This window comes from Centruroides sculpturatus, unplaced genomic scaffold (genome assembly GCF_000671375.1).
Source record: "Centruroides sculpturatus isolate CEXI.00-Female unplaced genomic scaffold, Cexi_2.0 scaffold995, whole genome shotgun sequence".
NCBI classification, from domain to species: Eukaryota; Metazoa; Arthropoda; class Arachnida; order Scorpiones; family Buthidae; genus Centruroides; species Centruroides sculpturatus.
The window spans coordinates 242156-269848 of record NW_019385527.1 but is presented as its reverse complement, the minus strand read 5'-3'; the positions used below and the strand labels follow the sequence as shown (position 1 = coordinate 269848).

The 27693-nt window shown below is 31.8% G+C and overlaps 2 protein-coding genes and 1 long non-coding RNA gene across 3 annotated transcripts; 1 reads left to right on the top strand and 2 right to left on the bottom strand.

Moving 5' to 3' along the window:
• Window positions 1-4524: 4524 nt before the first annotated feature.
• On the bottom strand, window positions 4525-5501 carry LOC111639831. The gene is made up of 6 exons (XR_002759153.1): window positions 5407-5501; window positions 5193-5329; window positions 5025-5111; window positions 4886-4961; window positions 4673-4810; window positions 4525-4604 (listed from the first exon to the last, which is right to left on the bottom strand). It is a non-coding gene; the product is annotated as an uncharacterized LOC111639831 (long non-coding RNA).
• A 1940-nt stretch (window positions 5502-7441) lies between these two features.
• Window positions 7442-8846, top strand: LOC111639825 (fibrillin-1-like). Its single transcript, XM_023385780.1, has 6 exons — window positions 7442-7738; window positions 7803-7949; window positions 8088-8246; window positions 8318-8365; window positions 8456-8593; window positions 8654-8846. Exons 1-6 carry the CDS (start codon window positions 7540-7542, stop codon window positions 8806-8808), a joined length of 846 nt encoding a protein of 281 aa, XP_023241548.1. The 5' UTR covers window positions 7442-7539; the 3' UTR covers window positions 8809-8846.
• Window positions 8847-13425: 4579 nt separating this feature from the next.
• Window positions 13426-17758, bottom strand: LOC111639842 (patched domain-containing protein 3-like). The gene is made up of 4 exons (XM_023385793.1): window positions 16897-17758; window positions 16509-16826; window positions 13517-14049; window positions 13426-13464 (listed from the first exon to the last, which is right to left on the bottom strand). The coding sequence occupies exons 1-4, from the start codon at window positions 17756-17758 to the stop codon at window positions 13426-13428; spliced, it is 1752 nt and encodes a 583-aa protein (XP_023241561.1).
• Window positions 17759-27693: the final 9935 nt, after the last annotated feature.

Genomic DNA, 27693 nt, shown 5'->3' with positions numbered 1-27693 from the left:
GCCTTCTTTACGTGGAAGGGTTAATCTTTCTGTGGCGGATTTAGGATGATGTTGTTTATGCTTAGTAAGCGTTGTTCTTGTTTTCCTTTGGAGTTGCTCGAGATCTGTGTGAGTCCAATGTATAACTCCAAAAGAGTATGTGAGTACTGGGATAACATATGTGTTTATTGCTTTAACTGTGTGTTTTGCATTTAGCTGTGTTTTGAAAATGGCATTTAACCTACTTTGGTATTTTTTAATTAATCTTTGCTTTATTTGTGTATGTTCTGTTAGTTTGGCCTCTTGGAATCCTAAATACTTGTAGAACTCGCCCTCTTCCATGGATTCAGTAATGTCCCCATTTCCAAGTGCAAAATCTTCTTTTTTCGGAATTCCTTTTTCTATGTGAAGTGTTTTGCATTTGTCTTAGCCAAACTCCATTTGTATGTCTTTAGTGTATGAGTGTGTGGTTTGTACGAGTTGATGAAGTTGTTTCTGCGTGGATGCATAAAGTTTTATGTCGTCCATGTACATGAGATGTGACAGCGTAAACTGTGTTGTTTTTTCATGTCTGATATTGTTGCCATATTGTGTGTTGTTTAACATGTTGGATAATGGGTTCAGGGCTAGGCAGAACCAAAGAGGACTCAAGGAATCTTTTTGAAAATTTCCTCGCCTAATGAATATTTCGTTTGTTTGTATGGAAGTGTTACTAACCCTGAGATGTAGCGTTGTTTTCCAGTGCTGCATAGTGTTTTCGAAGAATGCAATGAGTGATGGATGTATTTTGTACATGTGTAGAATATGTAGCAACCAACTGTGTAGAACACTGTCAAATGCTTTTCTGTAGTCTATATATGCCTTGTGTATGTTTCTGTGTTGTTTGTGTGCTTGCCGTAGAATGACTGGATCTATTAGTAACTGTTCTTTGCATTATTATTATTATTATTATTATCATTATCAACTTGTCTTGATTATATGTATATTGTATTCGATAACTTTTACTTTTCCGGCTGTTATATATAAGGGCTGTTATAGAGGGAAGGTGTAGCGATCGGTGAAAAAATTATCCTTCCCAAATTTTTACATTTTTGGACTCAGGACAACTTGAAATTTCGAGATATGCAAAAAATTCGAGGTTTTTTTCTGTGTGGATGTTAGACTGTGTATGTGAGACATAATTTCGTTCACTCTGTTTGAAGCCTAATAATTTCTGTAGTCAGAGTGATTGGAATCGGACTCAGATGGTTTAAGACAAGAGTTAATTATTAAGCGTCAAAGTGGTTGAACTAAATCGTTTCCCCATATACGTTATAACATCTTAAGCGAGAACATCTTAACTGGTTTTACTGTACTATTATAAAATGACAAAATAGTTTACTTTGAGGGTAGAGACAAATTTTATTTTTTATTTTTTAATTTTGTACGCTAATAACGAGTAAAATATTCATTAAGAGATATCACACAGGACCACTTTTATCTCTTCACTTTGTTCACCTTTAACTTTAAGAACCAAACTTTAATAGTATTAATGCCCCTTTATACGCAAGCCACAGTGCCACATTTCGTTTCTTAAACTTTACCCATTCTGAGATATTGTTTAATATCTCAGAACAGAAAAATAAAGAAGTTAAAGAATTTAGACGCCAACACATACACGCACGCAAATTTTTCCTCTGAATTTTTATTTACTTTTTGAGGGGTTCGAGAGGTCTCCAAACGTGTAAATTTGCAAAAAAAAAAAAAAAAAAAAACTTGGAGGGTCAAATTTGACACGATTCCAATACTTTTCCGTTTTATATACATAAGAAGTTGGGAAGTAAAAAGGAGTCGGAGTCGGCGGATTTTTTGACGACTCCGACTCCGACTCCGACTCCGGCTAAAACACCAAAACTCCACGACTCCGACTCCGACTCCACAGCCCTGGNAAATATGTATTCGATTATTTTTACTTTTCCGGCTGTTATATATAACAGAGGGAAAGTGTAGCCATCGGTCAAAAAATGACCCCTTCCCAAATTTTCATAATTTTGGACTCGGGACATCACGAAATGTCGAGATACGCAAAAGATTCTATTTTTTTCCTGTATGCATTGATGTTGGACTGTGTTTACGGGGGGGCACGATGATTTTGTTCACCCAGTTTGAAGCCTAATAACTTCTGTGGTTTTTGAATCGGAATCGGAAGTTACTAAGCTTCAAAGTGGATGAACTAAATCGTGCCCCCATACATATTCTAATATCTTAAGCGAGAACATCTTAACGGGTTTTACTGTACTATTATAAAATGACAAAAACCTTAATTTTGAGAGTAGAGACGAGTTTTATTTTTAAAAATTGTGAACGCTGATAACGAGTAAAATATTCATTAGTTCGACCGCATTGGAGAAATGACACGTGAATCCTTCTATGTCTGTACCCTGTCGACCTTTAATTAAGAGCCAAAATTTAATAGCATTAACGCCTCTTTAAACAGAAACTACTGTGCCAAATTTCGTTTCTTGAACTTTACCCTTTCTGAAATATTGTTTAATATCTCAAAACAGAGAATAATGAAATTAAACAAATTAGATGCCAAGACACACACGCATGCGAATTTTTCCCCTTTACTGACTTTTTTGAGGGGGTTTGGGAGGTCCCCAAATGCGTAGCTTTGCAAAAAAAACTTGGAGGGTCAAATTTGACACGATTCCAATACTTTTCCGTTTTATATACATAAGAAGTTGGGAAGTAAAAAGGAGTCGGAGTCGGCGGATTTTTTGACGACTCCGACTCCGACTCCGGCTAAAATACCAAAACTCCACGACTCCGACTCCGACTCCACAGCCCTGGTTGTAATATAAGCAAAGAGAATGTTACAACATGTTCAGAAAACTCTACATAAAAAAAGCTGTTTTAAAAACATACTAAAATATTACAACAGTTAAAGCCGATTAATTTAAAGTATGCAAATGCATGCCATTTGGCATAGTCTGCTGCGAAAGTATTGATATAAAAAGGTGCAATTAAAAGGCAGTCATAAAAAGTTCTTGTTAACGTCCTGGGAATTGTCATCGTCAATTCAAAAGAGTTAAGTTATCAAAATTGTACGTGATTTTTTCTACAATTTTACGTATCAATGTATCTTATTATTTAATTTTTTTATTGTTTCTTAAAATTAATTCCTTGTCTTATTTTCCGTTTATTTTTCATATCTTTTAAAACAAAAAAGTCTTCACAAGACGTATCGAAGAGTATATTGTGATGTTACTAAGTTCTGTTTATGTACAAACTGCACTTTGGTAATTAAACGTTTATTGCATTTTTACACTGCAATTTTAACACTACTAATGCCGAATTTATTTTATGCATTTGAAACTTTAAGAAATTTTTAAACTGAACTCTTGATTAAAACAGACTTAATTTTAAATACTAAGCATCAATTCATGAAGCTAATTGGCCTGCAATTTAAAAAATTCTAGACCTATAAATTCCCACCGTCGGACGTTTGTCCGATTGTCTGTTTGTCTCTCTATAATTTTCAAAACGGAGTTACATAGCCGGTACGACTCTTTTTTGAAGGAAAAGTATGATATATAAAGGCATAATACTACCGCTTGAGGTGACAAGTATGTATTTTAAATCAAATAAATTAAAATTATGATTAAAAATCGCAGCCCGGCATTGTGACCATATCACAATAAATAATTGCTCGTTTTACTCGTATATTTTTATAAGATTTTTCGAAAACCCTTCTTTCATTCATAAGTCATTCAGCGATTCCTAATTACATATAATTTATAAAAATGCATTTAATATGCGGATGATACGATGGTCAGACACGTAACATAATCAAAACGTGCGGAAACCATTAGTAATTAATTACGCTTCATTTATAACGAATAAAATTTGAAATTAAAACAAAACCATTGTGTATGTACAATGTAAATTTTATACTTAAAATAGTAATAATAATAAAAAATGAAAGGACAGAAATAATCCTTTCGAACAATTCTGTGCATGTCTTAAATAATGACTCAAGTCTTCGGCATTATTGGCCACTGCACATCATCGAAAAATTTATGTTTTTTGATTTTTCTTTCTCTAAGACGTTCTTCAGGATTCTGAAATGGTCAACAATAATGATAGTTAATTAGAATTTTTCCAATTTCTCGATTCAATTATCATACTTTCGTCTTTGTATAGTGATATCAGGGAAATTGCAATGAAACAAACAAGTGAGGCGAGTTACGTCGATGACTTTTTAAATTTCTTATCAATAATTAAAATGTAATTAACTCAGTTACTAAAAACCGGAATTCATTGCGCGATTAACGTAATTAACTAATAGTGAAATGATTCAGAAAGAAATTTAAAAATGCTTTAAAAAGTTCATATTAATTTTAAAAGAGGTAATATATATGTGACGTAAGGTAATATAAAACGTGTAATATATCAAAATAAAACAACACGACATATAAGAAATATTCAAAAAAATTTTTTTCTCGTGAAATGTATAGTACAAAAATCAGAAAATTAGTTACATAAAATGCATTATAAACTTACTTTCTGTAACAAATCCTGGATTATTTGTTTGGCATCCTCCGATAGTTCAAAAGGATACGTTAACTCCACTTTTTCAACAACTGCAATGACATTTTTATATTAATCACCGTTTCCATTTTCTCTTAACGAATTCTGAATTGATACTTACTTTTGATTTGTTCCGTTATCAGCAATGTCTGGAAATCGTCAAAGGTCATAAGTGTTTCTAGATAAACTTCTATTGGAGTTTTTCCAACCAGAATCTGGTATAATACAACTCCAAACGCCCACCAATCGCAGTAAGCGTCTGTAAGCCATACATTGATTTCACCAATAAAAAAAAGAAATAAAAAATCCATTAAATGTAAGTAACATTTCTTACCGTATTCTGTCTGTTGAAGAATTTCTGGGCATAAATAGAACAGAGTGCCGCAGAAGTCTGTTGGACGGCGTTCGAACTGAAAAAATGAAATTATAAGAAAAGTACAATTGAAGAAAAGTAAGAGGCGTACAGTACTTACTGTACATAGACCAAAGTCAATCAAATGTGCTCCATTTTTTTTTATCTATTAAGATGTTGTTTGAGCTTATATCTCTGTGAATAATTTCTATCGGAGAGAGTAAAATAATTTGTCACACCGTGCATGCGTAAGAAAATTTATATGTATAAATATATTTAGATAAAATACCTTTATCGTGAATGTAAATGATGGCCGAAGCAAGTTGTGCACCGATCGTCTTAGCTTGGAATTCCGATAATATTCCGTTTATTTCCAAGAAGTCGGTCAAATTCTCTCCATTCACGTAATCACAGACGAAACAGTGACTGAAAAACACGAATAGTTTATTACCCGACACACGTAAGATATTACAAATCAGTAATATCAAAAAAATAAAGCTTACCTAATATCAGTTTCGAAAATACCAATAAAAGTGACAATGTGAGGATGACTGGATACGCGGCGCCAAGCAGTTCCTTCTTTGAGAATATCGAATTCCTGTAAATAAAAAAGTATAATTAATATATACGTAATATGAAATTAATATACAGTCGACCCCCTATAAGATCATAGATACGTTCCATTTTTTAGGAATCCGATTTCTTACGAGTCGTTCCAATCACAGCCCGATACGTGTAAAGTTTACGGACTACGGCTGATTGAAAGGTTTTCTTCCATAAAATTAATCGATTCTAGACTAATCCGACTCAACATTTCCAAAATACGTATATATTTTTTGGGAATAATCCGTATAAACTACGCTATAAACAAAAAATTGTAGGATTACTTACCGAGTGTCACCATTCGACATTGCCATTGCTCAACATTGTTTTCGTCGCGGAACAGCTCAGCAAAGAGCGGCCGATTTCTAACAACTTATTTTTCTGTGAAAACTTCGTTGAACTTCGGAGACATCATTAATATAAATAATTTTAATCGCCGTTGAATAAGAAATGTTTCTTTCACAAGAAATGTATAAAATTACAGTACTGTATTAGACTTACGGTACCTAATTTACATACTGACAGACGATAGTTAGCGTAAAAATCTCCGTAGCGTGGCGCCACGCTAGACGGCGGAAATTATATATTTAATTATAACAAAGTTACAATAAGTTAATATATAATTATATATACAGTACCTAATTTATATATAATTAATATATAATTATATGTACAGTACCTAATTCATATATAATTTATATAATACCGTCCAGACGATAGAAATCTCTCCGTAGGGTGGCGCTATGGACGGCGGGAAAGTAGTTCGGCTGCCCGATGACGTTTAACGTAATTATAGGGGGTGTTTTACTGTTTTTTACGGATACCGTTACAATTTTTTCGCAGTTTTATAGGAATCGTAATTATTGGGACCGTAATTATAGGAGGGTCGACTGTATTATGTATTAGTTGTTTTTAGAAGATTTTTGAAAAGAATTGACTACATTATTATATAAATAAACTGTGTTTCTTCAGTCAGGTGTACACACTTCAAAAATAAAATAAAGTAGTACATTCTTGGATTCTACCAAGAATGTACTACTTTGAAAGTAGTGCATTCTTGGATAAAGTAGTACATTCTCGTTACAGATATTGTATCGTTTTTACATAGAAAGAATATCGAAACCAAGGCTCAATGCATACCTGATTTAGGAAACAGCGTTGTTTCTTGATTGCTTTGACAGCGATTGCTTTGTCGGAACTTTTAGACCGACCCACATACACTGTGCCAAAAGATCCTTCACCAATTTTTTGAAATTTGTACTACTCTTTTGTATTGTTTAGACGTTCAAGTCCAGATTGAAAATCCTCCGATTCGCAGTTCTACAATTATAAAATATTTTAGTTTCAAAGTTTGTTAATTGAAAAACAGAGAAAAGCAAAGAAACGCGAGTGTTACCCGTGAATCGGAAGTTTCTTCTTTAACGCAACAACAGAGAAACAGTTTACAAAATATACTTTTGAAAAACTGTTTAAATCGTCCAATTTTCTTGGGTTTGTTCCCCTGCAATTGCGAATCTCTTTTGTACACGGAGAAACACTCATTGACAGACAAATCACAGAAATCCTACGGAAAGTTAAGATAATAATATTTGTCACTCTTAATGCATATTTGAAAATCGAGTAAAGACCTGTTAATTTATATTTAATCGAAAAATTAATTTTTAAGTCATTAATGAAATTGAATATCTTACATTATTAATCCAATAATTCCGATTTTGCTGACCGTTGGGTTCAGCGCCATCACTTCTATTATAAATAAATTGATGAAATTTTAAATGAATATCAAAGAAATGGCGTTGTTATACATTACTTTTGATTAAATTTACCTCTCTTTCTTCATTTTTTCACTGGAAAATCGCAAACGAATACTTTCGAAACTTCTTTTCATTTTTCTTCAACAATTGCAACAATTGGAAATTGTTACATCGACGACATTATTGAAAATTGTCGCAATTTTTGTTGAAAAATTGCATTAAAATTAATGTGGTGTTTTCGATTTATATGAAATTTTGGAATATATTGTGAATTTTGAAATGTTAGCAATAAAAACAAACGACGAGAATGAGAATGTCATTACAGTTGCTGTAAAAGTCGAGGTGTCACAGCTTTTTCAAGTATCAAAGAATGAAAAAATGTTAATAACAAACTGCAAACTGAATAGTTCTATATCAAATGGGTTCGTATGCAAATGTTCACCCGATTATGCTCCAAATAATCACGGAAGATGTATAGGTAAGAAAATTATAAAAATTCTGTTTTCAATCAGGAACAGTTTAAGATTAAAATTTTAATTCAGATACCAAGATGTGCTACAAAGGACACCAAGGCTTTAGCGATTGCAACAGGAGAGATGCAGTGTGTTTACATAATTTTGATAACGAAATTGGTTATCAATGTGAATGTAGACCAGGATATAAGAAGTCCAAAATAGGAAAATGTAATGGTATGTGCGTTGTATCTGTAGACCTTATATACACTAATGTTGCAGTTGTCTTGGTTCTATCGGTTTGACAACCGGATGGACAAGGCGTTTGAATATCTTAACAGAATCTCTTAAAAATAATAATTTGTAATTTATTAGAAATTACCGAATGTGACGAAGGGGAAGTCGGTTTCTTAGAATGTAATATCAATAATGCAGTTTGCGTGCGGGATGTCAGAAGGTATAAGAGATACTTTTGTGTCTGTCCGGAGAATTACGCTACGGATCGAAGTGGTCGATGTCTGAAGAAGTATCATGGTAAACTTATCGTTAGCATACAAATATCAATTTTACAAATTTATTTAAATTAGGAATTTTAATATTTTTAGGTATAACGAATAAGAAGAATAACGAAATTAATATAATTAGCGATAATGGTATGTACTAAACTCTATTAATTCAATATTGTTTGATTATATATAGACATGTTTTGTATATATGAACAATAATATTATTTATGTATTAAGATCCGTGTCAGAAAGGAAACGTAGGATACGAAAAGTGCTTAAAGGAAAATGCAATTTGTATTGTTCCAACGAAAAGTAATTCGTTTTCGTGTCATTGTCGCCCAAAGCAAAGAAAAAATTCGAATGAAACTTGCACAGGTAAATTAACTTTAAAACAAGAATGTTTCTATAAGTGAATAAATGTAATCTACATTACAGATTTGAATGTTTGCGAGCATGGAGAACTCGGTTATAAAGAAAGTACACTGCTATCCGTTAAATGTGTAAAAGTTGCAAGTTTGCAAAAAGGTTATGAATGTAAATGTACAGAAGGAGAAACAGTTGATCCCTCTGGAAGATGTATCAAGTTGTAGATAACCTTTAACTGAAGCAAATACATTATATTAATATATTGGCATTTATGAATTTTATTTTATATTTTAATTTTAATTTAAAATCAATTATTTTAAGATAGCAATGGACACGAAAAACTTTTCGAGCGTTAAGATTAATTCTTAGTATGTTGTCACTTTGTAGTTCAGATTCTATAAAAACAAATTCTATAATTAAACATTTTAGATATGAATTAAAATTTGTTAATTTGTCACGCTAACAATATGAAAGTTTATATACACCATTTTCCCGATTATATTTAATTTCTATTATCGTATTGTGTAACGAAAAAAAGTGATAAATTCGTATATGAGGTAATAATAGATATTTATTTCTCATATTCTAATATTTATGGAGTATATTTATTTTTCGCTTTTCGAACAATTCGCTTTACGAACAAAATTTTGACCGCTTTAAAAGAGGTAAAAAGATTAGTATGAAATTTCTTTCTTTAATTTTAATATTATTAATACTTCTAATCTGTTTATTAAGCTGTATTTTCTAAAGTATTGTTTCGAAGTGTTGCGTCGATGCTTTAACCTGTTTAAACTTTCTCAATAAATCTCTCATCAATAGAAAGCATTTTCATCTTGTATTTTTGAGAGAAAGGTTTTTTGACTAACTATACGATTCTTTTCGCTTTCAAAAGTTGGAAGAAATTTATTTACAAATGTAATTATATCTCTTTAAGCAAATTGGTCAGTTGATTAATCGAAAGTTTACTAGTATAAAACTAACTACGAGTAACAGGAGTATAACGCCTTACATAAAAGAAAAATAGAATGATATTAATTTTTCGACGACTACAAAACATCCTGTCGTGAATTATCCTGAAATATTTCTTAGGCAGAAAGATACCATCGATAGGTGATCGGATAACAAGTCTTGAAGTGATTAGAGAGGTTGCGGCCGTCGTATTAAGCCCAAAAATGGCGGACCGTCAAGCGCTGCAATCTGGCAATTCTGGACGGTCGATAATGGCGGTCGCTACGTCTAGAATGGCGAGTAGACGATCGGCTTAAACTTCATTTTTTTGTGTTCGGGGGTTTAAAATTATGAGCTATTTTATTAAAATAACGATTATTTAAGCAGATACGAATAACATTGTAAAGAAACAGACGATTTTAATCCAGAAATTATTTAATTATTAAATTTTTAGTAAGTAATATAGATTTTACATATATTTGTCTTCATAATAGCTTATCTTAAGGTAGGTTTGTTCTTCCCCGGCATCTTCTACTATCAATAGCGTAATACGTTTGAATATTTTCAAAAAATTAATTTTTCGAGCTGCTTTCGAATTTACATAAGCCACTACTTCTCTCGACAAAAGTATGAGGTAGTCCTATCGTCCGATCGTACGGTAGGAGAAATTTCCCACGCTAATTAAAAATAATAATTTAATGTTATTAAACATCCTATAAATACTTTAAAATAGTTTAATTTGTTTATTTACCTTCGCTGGTAAACCTCGATGTTACACTTATCCGCCATATTTTCAACAAATTTCCTGTGAGTCTCGCGACGTTCACTGAGTCACTTGATGTTGTGAACGTCTGCCGCATCGATTTTTTCTTGGAGAACGTAAACCGTGTACTTCTGCTTGCCGTGTAAAAGTAACGTTTGAACTTGCACCTCAATCTCTCTATTAATTAAAAATTCAGACGAACTTTCTTTTTATTTACTTTTGTGCCCTGTGGGCACTAAGAGGCCTCTTATAGCAGGCCCGTTATGGGTTCGGCCAGGCCCACAATGGGGCGATCGGGTGGTGAGAAACGGAGCCCGACATATCTGAACGGACTACTCCCGAAAAGTTCCTGGAGTTTCCTTGATCCCCGTCCGGATCCTATCCCAGGTCCCCCAGAGTGGTAGGTTGCCACCTTGACAGATCGGCCATTCGGCCAATTCGGACGTACTAATAGTGGTTGGTTGATTTGAATTTTTACTTTATAAATCAAAGATTAAGTCTTTTTATCAAATCTAGTTATAGAGAGTGAAGTTTAAAATGTTCGTTTGTCACACAATTGGCGATCAACTCGGTGCGCAAATTACATTAACAAAGGCCAGATAGTTTAATATGCTGAATTGGTTCGTCGAGAAGACAGCAAACGACGAATCGACGAGTTGTTGGCTAGAAGTATCCTTCTTCCAGCGGTTGATGAACAGACAGCGAGAGAATCCTGACTTGACTCGAACTTTGAGGCACACTTTAAGTTCCAAACCTAACTTATACGAAACTGATGTACTGTACATTCTGAAGTTCCGATCGTCAATAAAGTTTATTGAACGCTTCAATCGGTAGCACCGATTTGGCATCCAGTACATTCTACTCTTGTACAGTACAGCATCCCTATCGGGTGGAAGACAAGTCCCCCAGCCAAGTGCTAAGCAAGTAACAACCTATCGCAAAAAATGGTGAGAGCCGAACTTAGTGAAATTATTTTGTTCAAATATATAAATTTTTGTTCAGAGAAAAGATTAAAGAGACAAAACAAAAAACGGACTTATTTCCTAGTTGAAGATGGTCATCCGAGTATGTCACCCGGAATCTCCAACAAAAAAATTAACTATTAGACGGGGTTAGAAAAAATTCCTAATAAGGCCATGGAAAAAATTCAGGGCAGACTCCCTAATATAAGGGGGAAGGGTCGATGAGTCGGGGAGATTCTTCGAGTTATCTTTGACCTGTCGTGTGTTGGCCGCCGCTTGCTATTCGTCGCCGTCCTAACTGTTCCTAATCGCCGCCACTCCGAGAAACTTGTCGCAATTTCGAAGGACTCGTTGCCACTCCAAATAGTGTGAAAACATTGAACATCATTCTACAATTTCTAAAGGTATTTATCCTCGCGCGAACTTAATGTGAACTCTTTCTCTCGTTGTTAGGATCGTAGTAGTTACGCAATATGTCAGTTTCTGATTAGCATTAGCTAAACATGTATAATATACAGCTTGTAAATAGTCAATAACGAATAATAAACGGGTATTATTATTAATTAAAAACTTGTGGAGTGTATTTCCTTTGGCTCTCTCCTTCCGCTTCCATTCCGGATCCGAAAGTCCGCACACGCGACCATTCAAAATAACGAGATAAACGGCCAATTCGTTTTCCGTGTCTGTCCGCAAGACACAGTGGTGACATCCTGACAAGGTGCCAAAGAGGTGATGACCCTGCGGTAACAATAGCCATCCTCGCCTGGCCCGATGACCCCGCTGGACATACGGATTTCCCGAAGTTCCCGTGGGGAAGTAAACTTAAATTTCACGCTTCGACATTAATCCTTTTATAGCCATCGATATCGGGTTGGACGACCAATAAGTGCTTACCGATCTGTAGCACTATGCAAATAACGTGTGGCGTGATTCCCTGCCGCCCAATCAACGGTTACCGGTGCTCAGCAGCTGAGCACTGTGTACAGTGGTGTGATCCTCAACCAACTAGTGCTGGTTGAGGATCACACCACTGTAACATATTTTGCACACACTCTACATATCTGTCGGAGGTCCGGTGGTGATGTGATGGTATGCCGACCAATCAGCGGCCACGCATTCAATATCCGACGGTCTCTTCCTTAACTATTTTTTTAGCGATGGTGATCGTTACTAGTTTAAAAATATAAAGGCCTATTGGGGTAGAACCGTGTCCTTACACGATTCTACCCCAACAAGGAGTTCAAATCTGGAATAGTTTTCGACCTCACTATGTAAGGCAGTTTAATAGATATAACAAAGCATAGAACAATACCATAATAAACAAAAAAGCTTTATTAAGCAATCTTTCTCTATGTTTTGACAATCTTGCTCTGTATTCAACTATAATCAGTTGATATAAAAAACTAAAATATACTATACAACTGGTGATTATATGAATACATGTTTCTTGTTTCAATTTGTTGTCATTTTGAAAAAGAACAAAATCATTCTGTTAAAAGTAAATTCGTTTATATAAACCAGTTAATGTGTTTATTTGGTCATGCTCAAACCCTACATTCCATGTTATAAAATATATGCTTTTTTTCTTGCTTTGTTTATATTAATGCAACACCAAATGATAGAAAATACGAAAGGCATTAAGAGTATAGCATGAAACGTAGTTAGTGCCACAATTATAACAATTATTTTAACGAATACTCTACTCAGAAACACAGTTTTGTGTAAAACAATCAACACACCTATTCCGGTTGAGAATGCGCCCTGAAATATCGGAAAACCCACATTATATAAACTATGCTGCAATTTACCTTTTATGGTTTTATCTGACGAAATGAGAAAAGAATAACATATATGAGTAGGGTAATTAACACAAAAACCCATACAGATTACAAAGTAAGACATAGAGGCGATGTCCAAGTCGACATCCCACAACGACATATAACCCAGGGTTTGTATCGTAATAGACGAAATACACAGAGCTACGACAACCGAATACACAATATTTGGATTAAAGCAAACAAAAATCACAAGATTTATTAACGAGGTCATCCAAAAAAATTGAAAAATGACTTTTCTAATAACGATACTTTGCTCGACGAATGGCGATATCATGGTGTGAATAAGAACGGAGAAAGGAAATTCCTCCGCCATTTTTTGTATATCTTTGATTACTTTCGACTCCGTGGTTCTATCCGAGACTTTTCTTGCTAAAAGAAAAAAACGACTGCAAATAATATCGGTATAATTATGATTAAATACGATATCATTCTGGTAATGTTTGGCTCCTGGAAATTTCAGGAACACCTGCCGTAAAGCATCGATGAAATCTTGTTTAGTGGATAAATCGTATCCCATAAAAGAATATTTCGCTGCTGAATGCTGTTGAAAATCTTTGTAATACTTCAACCAAGAAATATCCATATCTGCCACGTTTGGATGAGACTGAAACTTCTCAATCATCTGGTCTAATGACTTCTGAACAACTGGATTTGAATAATCCAAAGTTTCGTTAATCACTATGTGAATAGTAAATGGATATTCAGTAAAATATTTATAATATACCCGAAATGCTCGGGTAATTTCGGAATTTTTGGGATAAAAACCGAATACATTAAGACCTTCATTCAAAGAAATGATTCCCCATATACCTAATGATAAACTAACGACATAGACAAGTAATATAATAATTTTGCTTGGAGAATAAAGAAGAAACGGCGCAACTTTGTCCTTGAAGAACTTCATGAAAATATCTTCTTGCATCTCTTCTTCATAGTTATAAGTTATGCTGCATTCTGAAAAAATATTAAAAACACAATTACATTCATTACGCAAAATGAAAGAAAATTAAATTTGGCAAAACTAAAAAATCAAAAAGTTACTTATAAAAATGAAATGTTCAGGGCTGTGGAGTCGGAGTCGTCAAAAAATCCGCCGACTCCGACTCCTTTTTACTTACCAACTTCTTCTGTATATAAAACGGAAAAGTATTGGAATCGCGTCCAATTTGACCCTCCAGGTTTTTATTTTTTGGAAATCTGTACGTTTAAAAATCTCCCGAACCACACAAAAAAGTCAATAAAGGGGGAAAAATTAGCACGCGCCTGTGTGTTAACATCTAATTTGTTTAATTTCTTTATTTTCTGTTCTGAGATATTAAACAATATTTCAGAATCAGTAAAGTTTAAGAAACGAAATGTGGCACTGTGGCTTGCGTATAAAGGGGCATTAATAGAGGAAAAGGTGGTATTATGGAACCACTCCATTTCGAACTGACGATAATGGCGAACTGTAGCGGATTGTGTCTGAACTGCACTAGTCAAACATCCATAGCGAGGGGAAAACACGTTTTACTTCAGTTAAACGGTTGAACGTATTTAATCAGCAAATTTGTTTTTTTCAAAATTCGTAAGTTTTGAATGCTAAGTGAATTTAATTATTTTAAAAATATAAATAGTGTAGTTGTAGGTTCACTGGTGCATGTATTCCGTTCCAGAGACTTAAGGATACATATTAATCTCTGTGATGTTCACGTTTTTAAAATTTTGGTCTCGACAGACATAAGTTAATTCAAGATGGCGGTGCGTGAATTACGGACTTCATTGGTGCGTTTACAGTAATATAAAACTCAATTTCTCCGAACTCTCTCTTTGCAAGCAGACATTCGTCCGGAGCAATTTGTGAAAAAGACACTAGGTAGAAAGACAGTTCTTCCCGAGAATATCGAAAAAGAGCTGCTGGAATATATATTGTTGATGGAGGTCATATTTTTCTATTATAAAAGCATATTTGCGATAAAATACATTGGAGTAAATAATTTTGTAATTACAGTAGAACCTCCATTATCCGGACCTCCATTATACGGATTTTCGATTATCCGGATTTTTCCTTATCCGGACTACCTTCATCCCCAATTAGTCCGGATAATCGAGGTTCTACTGTATTTAACATTTTTTGTCCTTTCCTATTTGTTTTTGGCTACATTAAAGCATTTTTGAAGATATACAGTAAGGTTCCATATTACCATCCGATTTTCTCTAAGCCTACTTTCTGACTTTTTATACAAAAGCCTTCAAAAACCATACTTATAATTACACTAGCGAAAAATCCAATTAGGAACATTTAGTTTAATAGTTACCGATATTTTCCGCACAAAAAAATGTGGGTGTAGTTATGATATCTTGTTTACAATTCACTAAAATGTAATTGGGGTTCCATAATACCACTTTCTTCTCTACTATTAAATTTTGGTTCTTAATAAAAGATCAACAGGGTGAAGACATAAAAGGGGTCATGTGTCATATGTCTTAATGAATATTTTACTCGTTATTAGCGTTCAAAATTAAAAAAAAATAAAACTCTACCCTCAATGTAAGCGTTTTTGTCATTTTATAATAATACAGTAAAACCCGTTAAGATATTCTCGAATACGATGTTAGAATGTGTATGGGGACACGATTTAGTTCAACCACTTTGACGCTTAATAACTAACTCCTGTGTCCTCATCTGACTCCGATTCTAACTATTCTGACCACAGAAATTATTAGGCTTCAAACAGGGTAAACAAAATCATGCCCCTCACACAGTCTAACATCCACACATATAGAAAAAAAAACCTCAAATCTTTTGCATATCTCGAAATTTCGAGGTGTCCCGAGTCTGGGGAGTGCTCTGCTGTTTGTAGGCATTTAGGAACGACGGTGAAAGTAAGATGGTGGCGCCCGCACTATCGATAGTATCGTGATGGAGGAAACTATAATTTTAAAATCAGCTTTTAGAGGCAAATGAAAGGTCCCAATTGTAAAATTTAACCTTTAAATAAATTATTTGTTTAAAGAGCATTCAAAGTAGCCACGAAAACAATTAGAATACTCTCGCGGAGTTACGCGGAGGTATAAAAGAACGCACACTTTATTACATTTTATGTTGTACGAGGGTTTTACCCAACTCCAGAACCGTGTTAGAGGGAACCCATGTTATAAAAGCACCGTGTTATATGGGGTTACCTGTATTAAAGATTTCAAGTACACGATTTCGTATAACATTCCAGCAGTGTTTATTAATTTTTTGACTCTCACTCATCAGAACGAATTTACATTAAAGAAGTGTGAAGTACAAAATAAAAATCCACTAATATTTTATATAGTTATTTCCATTTACTTTTTCACTTTTTCTCCGGTTGATTTTAAATCAGAAATATTATAACGTGTAAATGAAATAAATTTTTATAATTATATAATAAACTTTTCTTCACCTGAAACAGATTTACAAGAAATGGGATTAAGCCCTTTCTCTTCTCTGTATCCACTCAATGCCAGACAACCTCCGAAAAACGTCAGCTGAAAGAAATACGTAAAACAGATACAAGTAGCAGCATAATAGCTGAATATTTTAATTATTGGAAATGGACAGTTCATTGCAATACAATAAGAACAAAAGTTGGTTAACGAAGTTATAGTTATGGACACTGCTGCTTTCGAATACGTATCTTCCATTCTCTTTTCAACTGGATCACGAGTATTAGTTGTTCTCCAACACGCGATCACTACGAAAGAATCGTCCACTTCTGTCACTGAAAAACAATTTCAAAATATTAGTCACAAAATAAATGTACACATTATATAACGTATTATATAACCTACCCAGAATTGCAAATGGGAGAGCAACGTTATAATATGTGCTTTCTACACCAAACGCAAATAGTAATCCAAACGAGGCAGCTACAGCCATTCCGGCTGACATGACACTGGCTACACCCATCCACGGTTTGCTTCTAATCCAACTATTAGTCATGTTACTCAGCATGCTGAAGAGACTTACCACGATTATAGTTACGCTTATAAATGGTATTATCTCCTGCAAATTTACAATAAGTTTATCATCCATTGAGGCAAATGGTTCAAGAAAAATTTCGACACATTTCAAATTACATTTTTTTATTCGTCTGTAAAATGCTTTACTCCATGCTTTATTCCACTCTGCTTTACTTGTGTTAGTATCGTCCAATGGATATGTTAAACGTATGGCGTATAATTCTTTTATATAATCGTTTTTATCAACGATCACACCTCCTAAATTGAATAACATTATCTTATATGAATACGTTAGAGGATCGATATCTATGGGATACCTGATTTTCAGTTTCTTAGAAACCACATCATCCGCATGATTTAACAAAGTAGAAATAGGATTTTCAAAGCACTTTTCATAGATCCGTCCACAAACATCGTTGTAACCAATTTGTCTTTTATCAACATGCACTGTGACGTTATTTGCTATTTCGCTTATCATTTGAACTTCCAGTAAAATACTTTTCTGTAACATGTTTTTATCTTTTTTGTCTTTTATGTAGATCGCAGGTACGACTGGACGATGAGTTATCCTTTGTAAATCGTAAAATTCCGAAGTGTTCATTGGAAAAGTTTTGTCTATGAATTGTCGAATTTCAAAAATATTTCCTCTGTCAGCAGATAACAAGTAATTGTTATCATTAATATATTTCATGTTGAACAATCCAACGGATAGTAAGGCACTAAAAATGGAAGGCACAAAGATAAAGTAATACGGATGCTGTGCAATGTTTCTTCCAAGTTTGCCAAAACACTTGCATAGACTTTGACTTAAGCATGAAAACTTTAAGTTTTTCTCCATGTTTTCACATTATGCTAAAAATATAATAATTTTTTGACAATTTATTAAATTAGAAGTTTATTTAAAATTATAAATTAGAATAAATTATGTTATTCAAAAATACTTTCAATCTATTTTTATACGAGTTTGATTCAAAAAGTTTGAAAAATATTGAATTCTCTTGTTACGTATTTCAGTAAATTTGTTGTTCCAAAATTTGCATTTGATTTTAATTCAAAGCAGAAATATTTATACAATAGTTTAGAAAAATTCCTAAAATTTGATATTAATGCTGCTTTACACGTTTAACTATAGAAAAAAATTAATCTGTGATAAAAATATTATAAAAAAATGTCACGACGAATAACTAAAATAACGATATACTTGTATTGAAATTTAGATCTTGTTTCTTTAATTGTTCTTTTTGCTTGAAGCCGTTATTTTCCGGTAAAAAAAAAGTCGAATTTTTGTGTTTGTCGTTTTTATACTCAAAGTATTTTTGATAAAATCCAGTACCTTGACGCAGCATTCCAGTAGGACAACAGGGATATCTTTTTGTTTACTTCCTAATTTGATGTCATCAAATATTTGAATGTTGTTTTTCAAAGAAAACTACTGTCGTTTTTTAGTATTCTCGATCTTTTTCGTAAACTTAAGAACAAGTAAACTGTAGAGTAATCACATCAAAACGAAACTATAACCAAAAATTAAAATTAGTGTTGACAGTTGAAACCGACAGTTCATTTAATCTTTCCGGATTGTTTGACATCATACTCATTATTTACTAATAACGAACGATGTATGCATTTATATATTTTATTATAATGAAAGTATTCTTTCGTAAAAGACAGAATTTTTAGTACGTTAAACCGAAATGTTTGTACCGAAAATTTCGTTAAAGCGGAGATACTGACATTTCATTGTATTACTTTCATAAATATAGAATTATGTGATAAGTAATACATTATCAATTTTACAAAAAATTTACAATAAGTATATCAGTATATACATAAGATTTGGTAAGAACTTTGCATTATTTCCAATGTCGGGTAGCGCGTGCTCCTTTACTTACGTTTATTACAATGCAAAATTTTATCTTGTCCTAAACGTTCTTTCTTATGTAACAACACTTCTTAAGATCATCTTCCTGCTTAGTTTAATTTATCCTCATTTCAATATTAAATTAACCAAATTTAAAAGCCTATCTGGGGAGTATATATGTTTAGAGGAATCGTTTACTTTATCGTGTTATAAATGTGTACGTATTCCTGATGTCTAACAAAATCATTCTAATATCTTCAGGTATTTTATTAAATTTGTTCACAGACACAATACATTTGTACTGTTTATTGTATACTTAGAATTATTATATAGGGGAGATCGGGGCAACTTCGGCATGCGGGGCAAGTTTGTCAAGCGCTTTTTTTAAAAAACAAATTAAAAGGAGACTTTGGTTATAGGTTAGGCAGTTGAGTTTTATTGGTGGCTTGTTGAGTGTAGTGTTTTTATTGTTCTCCAACAAGCGTAGTTGAATTATCAAGCAAATTTTTATTTTCGTTCAATTCCATATAATATCTTTTTCCATTTATATTGAATTGGCAGGTTTTAACCAGTTCTATAGTAAGGTAACATTTCAATAGACAATATGCAAAGCTTTTTTTTCAGTTTACAGCAGTATTTATTACACAAAATTTAAGTAAAGCTTAACATGCCGATCTTGCCCCGATCTCCCCTAAATTCAAATACATATAATAGATAATTTTTAACTATACAAGAATACTACTATATATCAGTTAAGGGTATATATTCCATTTGATATTAGTATGCTTTAGCCCTCAATGCGAATTTAGAATCTCGTTTAAAAAAATCAGAAAAAAATTATATTTATCAAAATTTATTACACTTTTTTTTAAGTTCATAATTTTAAAGCAAACCTTTATTTTTTATCTTTTTACTTTCTTATGCTGTTACATATGAGTCGATAAATTTTGAGGTATATTTTATTTTAAACATAAGAATTATATATTTTTTTCTTCAAATTTATTTAATTGTTTATCTTATCATCAAGAACATTAAAAATATCATAAAGTATATTGATTAATAAACTATGTGAATTATCATCAATATATTTTTGATCTAGGTTTTGGTATTTTAAATTATTTGGTATTTAATATCAAGTATAAATTATTTTATTAATCACTAGCTGTTACTTGCAACTTCGCCTGCGGAGGTGTTGCAAGCAAAAATCGAAATATATGAAAATATTTATAACAATGTCTGAAATGTTATCAATCTAAATGAAAGTATGGAATGAATTTCAAAAGCCGTTTTTCCGGTTAAGCTTTAATGCTCTTTCTATCCCCCTGCTGGAGAATTTCAAAAAAATTTCTTCTTTGTGTGCATTCCCATGGCGTACCCTACTAATATACGAAGTTAAAAACAAAAAATCGCATCTAAAATAGTACAGCAGAAGCCGTTCTTCTGGTTAAGCCTTAATTAATTAAATTAAATTAAATAATTAATTAATGCTCTCCCTTTTCTCCGCTTGGAAATTTCGAAAAATCCCTTCTTAGTGTGCGTTTCCATGGCGTACTATACCCTAACTGTGTACCAATTTTCACCTCTCTAGGTTTAGCAGTTTGCTCTGGGCGATGATGAATCAGTGTCAGTCAGTCAGTCAGGACAAGTAATTTTATATATTTAGATGAATTAAATCACCGTTCAGTATTTGATAACGGGAAATTAGATTCCAATGTAAACTTATAATTTTATTCTAATAAATTCTAATTGTAATCTTTTTAAATTTTAATGGAAAATTTTCGTAATTTATTCTATTCGAGATGTTCTGAAAAACGATTCATGAATTCTTTGTCTAGTACTTGATGTTCTGAAATTAAATTTTACTTTGCGTGTCTAATAAGTTTTTCAAAGGATGGAGTAGAAATACACTTTCTCCATATTAATTCCCAGTTTAGATTATTTGTGGATTCAGAAATAAACTCTTTAGTTAAATTAGTTCTTTGACTTATAACATTCCAATTGACATAATTTTTTAAACATGGAATACTATTTTTGTCTATTGGTAAAGTGGATAACATTACCCAATTAACTTTTATAATGTATTTTTATTCTATAAAAAAAAAATCCGTATTAGTGTATATATATATTTTATTATTTTTATACCTATAAAAATCAGCACACATTTTAATAGAAGATACAATATTGATTTTACAAAAAATATCGATTAGCATTTTTTAGTACAATTTGTATGAAAGTATTTATTTATTACGATTAATACAATTACAGTTTACAAAATTTTATCGCACAAAGATATTGTTATCTTATTACTTACTACAAAAAATTTACATTTTTATATTTTATTTTGTGGTAATTTTAATAATGCTGCTTTATTCCGTGCCTGTTTTAGGCAAGGATATGTTTTATTGCAAACACCATACATTAAGTAAGTTTCAGAGTATTGTTTCCTCTTGTATAATAATAAATATACGAATGAAGGAATAATATCAAGAAATTTCAATATCAAGATATAATATCAAGAACTTTGTAATAAATTAAAAGTAAAAGGTACAATGATCAAATGATGTTACATCTATCTCAATGTTTAAAATAAAATTTTTATTGTAAAATGGGAAAAGATATATAGGGGAGATCGGGGCAACTTCGTCATGCGGGGCAAGTTTGTCAAGCGCTTTTTTTTAAAAAAACAAATTAAAAGGAGACTTTGGTTATAGGTTAGGCAGTTGAGTTTTATTGGTGGCTTGTTGAGTGTAGTGTTTTTATTGTTCTCCAACAAGCGTAGTTGAATTATCAAGCAAATTTTCATTTTCGTTCAATTCCATATAATATTTTTTTTCCATTTATATTGAATTGGCAGGTTTTGTTATAATTCCATGATAACGAAAGTTACTTTTCCTGTTAGAAGGATGTAACTTCAACTTATTCACGTGGCCAGATCGTGGCTTGGCATTCTGTTCTCAGGGTTGTACTTAATGTTTCGAAATCATGACTAGCGGGGTAAGATCGGCAACATAAAGCCACATTAGAAGCAAAGGATAAAAATCAAACAGATGATAAATGAAAACATGTTTGCATTTGTTATTCATGTATATATGTCTTTGAACTTGCATTTCGTTGTAATAATATTAAATGGGTGTTGGATTTGTATTTCTTTGTTTTAATAGTGAATTCCAACTTATACATTGTTAATAACATAATTTTATATACGTGCCTATCTTGCCCCATTACTGTTGCCCCTATACCAGGGGCAACTTTAATAAAAATAATTAAAATAATTACAACTTTACAAAAAGAGAGAAGTTGCCGATCTTGCCCCTATACCCGGGGCAACTTCGTCAATTTCTCTCTTCTTGTAAAGTTGTAATTATTTTAATTATTTTTATTTCCAAACTGATTTTAATCAGTTCTATAGTAACATTTCAATAGACAATATGCAAAGCTTATTTTTCAGTTTACAGCAGTATTTATTACACAAAATTTAAGTAAAGCTTAACATGCCGATCTTGCCCCGATCTCCCCTATTGTTTTGAAGATATGTTGTCACTACATGATTCTCACATGATTATATATCAGTAATTTACGAGTTTTTGGACAGTTGCTACAATAAAAAATATCAGGAAATGATTTATAGTCACTACAAACATTATTTGTGTAAATTTCAAGCCTTAGTGGATCAGTATCTGTGTATAATAAATTCACCTTTTTACCATATTTATTTCTATATCTTCTACATGAATAAAAATGTAAATGTTCGTTTGTTCAAAATTTTTAATCTCCGAAAGTTCTTCATCAATTGCTTTGAAATTTTGAAACAACGTTGCATTTGAATACACGTGTGTTTTTATATTATATAGATGCTGAAATCCCGCCCTGCGGGGGGAGGGGAAAAAATACAAAATTAAGGCTTACCGTGAAAAACTCGGCTTCTATTATAATATATTAGATGTGGTTTATTTGCCTTTTTGATTGTGTTTTAATGGCGTACGTCAAGACAATGTACAGTAAAAAAAGATTTTTCCAAATTCCCCACCCCCACGAGGAGTGTTATACATTTATAATAGATACATTTTGAGCCACTGCAACGCGTGGCCGGGTACAGCTAGTATTTTATAAAATGTTTGATATATATGTAATTTGCTATGTTCTAATAAGCAAAAATCGATATAAATCGGGTTATATAAACATAAGTTAATTTTTTTCATTTTAAAAATTGTATGATTGTCGTTTATTATTTGCTAATTTTTTACCCATGGTTGGAATCGATATCTACAACGTTGATCCAGGTTCATAGCAGTTGTTAAACTTAAACGTTTTCTTACATTTTGGCAAATTTTACCAATAAAATTTTTATTTAATTAATAAAAAAAACTTATCAAAATCTTCTGTCGATTTCTGTCCTTTTTTACTTTTTAAAACTACATAATTTCAAGCCATTTTAAATTTTAATCAGTTAAAATAGATTTTTGATAATAAATCATATGGAATATTAATATGCTGTGGAGCTAACAGTAAATCATGAATGTTTTATTCATTTTTAATCTGCTATTCCAGGTTAAGTCTGGAGCTGTTATAAAATATACAGGATGTAAATTATAATATTTTAATCTCAATTTTCTAAAACTTTGAAATATATAAGCTAATAATAACGTGTCTGCATATTGATATAATTTTAAATAACCTTCAAAATTTTACAACGAAATTGTTTCCGAATTCATTCAGCATGGTTGTAGTCATCGTCAGTAATGTTTTCTCCTGATAATTCGTTATAAAATTTGTAAAATTATATCGTATAATAGCAATAAATTGTTTTGTCGATAACTTAAATTACAATTGTTATGTGTCCATTCTCTTTGTTCTCTGAATGGTCGTCATCCATTACTCTGATATCGCCAGAGTGAAAATTTTCTTCACAAATATGACAAAATTGTCTACAATTATTAAGAACAGTATCTGTATTAATTTCTACGTAAATATTTTGTTGAATAAAATATATTGTTAATTGTTTTTGAAAATCAAATAAAAAATTATTAACAGAATAGTTACTATAATAAAAAATTGGTATATAATAAAATATTATCCTTTCAGATAATAATAGTTAAATAACATATAGGTTTATGAATTTGAATAGCTTTACTAAAATTTGAATTTCTATCTACCGTGTTTCAAGAAACTTCTAAAATTGATTCAAAATCTGTATATACAGATAGAATGAAACAATGATTTTTCATGACTATGAAACATAGCATTTGCTTTTCCTCCTGTTCGAGTAGAAGTTTTTTGTTATTTATAATATAATTACATAATAGTTTTACATGTTTTTTAAAAGTAGGTTCCTTTCGAAAGACATTGAGGCATCTTCCACAAAAATTTCATAATATAGGTTTTTCTGATATTACTTGGTTTAAGTTTCTAATTGAGAAATAATGTGATTTATGATAGTAATAAATTAATTTCTTTTCTAATTTGATATTTACTTATATAAACCGTATAAATTAAGTTCTTTCGTATCCAAATATATAAATTGCTAAATAATTATTTTTCAAAAAATGGATATGTTTAACATTTACAGAAAAATTCTAAAAAATTTGTATTAAAATATTAAAAAAAATTATATGAGTAAATTGCATTTTTGTTGTGAGTATTTGGATACATAACAGCTAAAAGAATAAAAAGCTTTTGTAAAAACTTTCAATCATAAAAAATGTAAGTAAGTTTTATACAATACAGAGCCGTTAAGATGTCAACAATACGGAATTAAATGTAAAAATCATGTAGTGACAACATATCTTCAAAACAAAATATATCTCTCCCAATTTTACAATAAAAAATTTATTTCAAACATAAGGATATGTGTAATATCATTTGGTCATTATACCTTTTACTTTTAATTTATTACAGATTTCTTAATATTATCATCATCTTTTCATACGGATATTTATTATTATACAAGAGGAAACAATATTCTGAAACTTACTTAATGCATAGTGTTTGCAATAAAACATATCCTTGCCTAAAACACGCAGGAAATAAAGCAGCATTATTAAAATTGTCACAAAATAAAATATAGGAATGTAAATTTTTTGTAATAAGTAATAAGATAACAATACCTTTGTGCGATAAAATTTGGTAAAATGTAATTGTATTAATCGTAATAAATAAATATTTTCTTAGAAATTATACTANTAGTAAGGTAACATTCCAATAGACAATATGCAAAGCTTTTTTTTCAGTTTACAACAGTATTTATTACACAAAATTTAAGTAAAGCTTAACATGCCGATCTTGCCCCGATCTCCCCTATATGTAAACTAGTAGATAAGCCCGGCGTTGCTCCGCCAAAGAGTAACGATAGCGAAGATTAAGATTATTACATTATAGCCAATCTTACCCGTTTTCACAGAATACAGGAACAGGTCCTCCTGTTCCTGTATTCTGTGTTCTTGTATTAGTCTGATAACAGGTCCTCCTGTTACCAGACTAATTATAAAATTTTTAGATGGGTCTAAAAATATGTTCNAAATTACTGGGCTCTCCCACCACGACCAGGTGGTGACCACGGGAGAGTTATTATTATTATTATTATTATTATCAACTCATCTCGATTATATATATGGATTAGATATGAAAATCGTTTTAATATATCAACGATTATAAATGTCACTCTACGAAAACTAAAGGATTACCATTAGAATTTACCAGAATAAAATTAAAAGATTACATTGAAATTTAGTTTCCCGTTATCAAATACTGAACGGCGATTTAATTTATGATTTCTACAGTAATCTTAGTTTGTGTTATGTTTTAAAATACTAAAAACTATATCAGAAATATTTCAATGATAATTCACATAGTTTATTAGTTAATACACTTTATGATATATGTACGTTTTTCTTATATGATAGAAAAATTATATAAATTTGAAGAAAGAAAATGGTTAAAATAAAATATACCCCCAAAGTGTATTGAATCACTATTACTCATATGACAGGAAAAGTATGGTTATCGCTCAAGAAATGATGACCAAGATTTTCACATTTTTGGACTTGGAAACTTGAAACGTCAAAAAATACAAAAAGAATACAAGATTTTTTTCTGTATATATGAATGTTAGTTTAAGTGGGGTACGAATGTGTTCACCCAGTTTGAAGATTAATAACGCCCATATGTTTTATCGAAATTTTCGGAAATTTTACAGGGAGATCATCCTGTTAAGGAGATTGATGCTACTAAATTTTGCTAGTTATATGTAAAATATGAGGGGAAAGAAGAGCCGTGTGTCATATCATGAATATGGTTAGACTTAATGAAGTTTTTAGTTGTATTATTGTTTATTTTTTAAATAAAACTCATCTCTACACACAAAATTAAGTATCTTGTCATTGTATAACAATTCAAAATATATAAAGTTTTCAAAGTGAAATTCTTATTAAACATGAAATTTTAAATGTTGTTATTCAACTCGTTGCTGTATTTTATAATCGGTTATTATTAATCGGTTATTTATAATCGGTTATTATTATAGTTTCTTATATCCATTCATATTATTTGTGTGAAATCCGCGATTTTTACGCCGATGTCGGAAAAATCTTTGTAAATAACTCCGATGGAAAAACCCACTCTTGGTGAGAAGTATATCGGAGGTCACCGATTGTTTTCACATTATGGTGGAAAAGTTGACAGTTAGTTGATCGGAATGCACAGTAAGTGTCAACTGAAGTCGATCACGTGACTCATTTCCCACCAATAACGTATAAAAGATCGAGTCCCGAAAGCTCCGGGCGATCCCTCGGAAGTTATACTTGGTATATGTGCCATATTTGTCTCCATACTCCGGACCGAAAGGACATACGACCAACCACAGCCATTTGAACTTCCATCGCCATTAACGAACATATTCAACGAACGCATATTAGACATATCTGCATAGAGGTATTTGTACTTTTTAGAGCTTTGTGAACTCTCTCTCAGACTAGCAGGTGAAGCTATTAGAGCGTCCCTTTTGTACAGTGAACTTATTTAATCGCATTTAACCTATGTATCCTAGCTTAGTTATATAAATAAATGCTTGTTTTGTTTTTAACCTGTCTCCTGTCTCTGAAGGACACCTGCCGACTTACCGACGCACTCCCCACTCAAATTTTTGCCCTCCTAGCCATCCGACAAACCGAGAACGGGTTTTACCAACCTGTTGCAGAGTAAGTGGTCATTTGGGATGAGCCCAGTGGCCCACTGCTAATCCCACATTTGCTTAGGTTTATCAGCTTTAATTGTAATTTATTTTATTCAGAAACATATGTGCTCTTTTTCTAATAGTTTGATTATTAGAATTACACATATATTAATAAGCATAATAAATATAATTGTATATGTGGTGCCAGGTGTTATCAACTATTGTTACAAAAACTACGTATGTTTGAATTACTATAGAATGACATAAAACTTAATTTAGAGGAAAATGATGAGTTTTTTTTTTTAAAGAAGTAAAAACTGGAAATGCTAACAACGAATGAAATTTTCAGAAAGTCTAAACCCACGCCAGATAAAACATGTGATCACCCTCTATCTTTCTATCTCCTCTACCTGTTACCATCAAAATTTAATAGCCTCAATGTTTCTTATACATAAACTACTATATTAAATTTAGTTTCTTAATCTTCGCACCATCCTGAGATATTAAAATAAGTAACGGAACTGAATAAAGTGGATAAACGCCAAGTGTTTTAATAATAACACATTCTTGTGTTCAATAGTAAATAAAAAATAAGTAACGG

Bases quoted from the DNA above. Each gene is read 5' to 3' on its own strand.
- LOC111639825 (XM_023385780.1), top strand. From the start codon at position 7,540: ATGTTAGCAATAAAAACAAACGACGAGAATGAGAATGTCATTACAGTT. The intron at 8,366-8,455 runs GTATGTACTAAA...TTATGTATTAAG, and splicing joins TAATATAATTAGCGATAATG to ATCCGTGTCAGAAAGGAAAC. The intron at 8,594-8,653 runs GTAAATTAACTT...TCTACATTACAG, and splicing joins TTCGAATGAAACTTGCACAG to ATTTGAATGTTTGCGAGCAT.
- LOC111639842 (XM_023385793.1), bottom strand. From the start codon at position 17,758: ATGAAATATATTAATGATAACAATTACTTGTTATCTGCTGACAGAGGA. The intron at 14,050-16,508 runs GTGAAGAAAAGT...ATATTTTTTCAG, and splicing joins TTCTTGTAAATCTGTTTCAG to AATGCAGCATAACTTATAAC. The intron at 13,465-13,516 runs GTATTTAATCAT...TTTTTCTTTTAG, and splicing joins AACATTACCAGAATGATATC to CAAGAAAAGTCTCGGATAGA.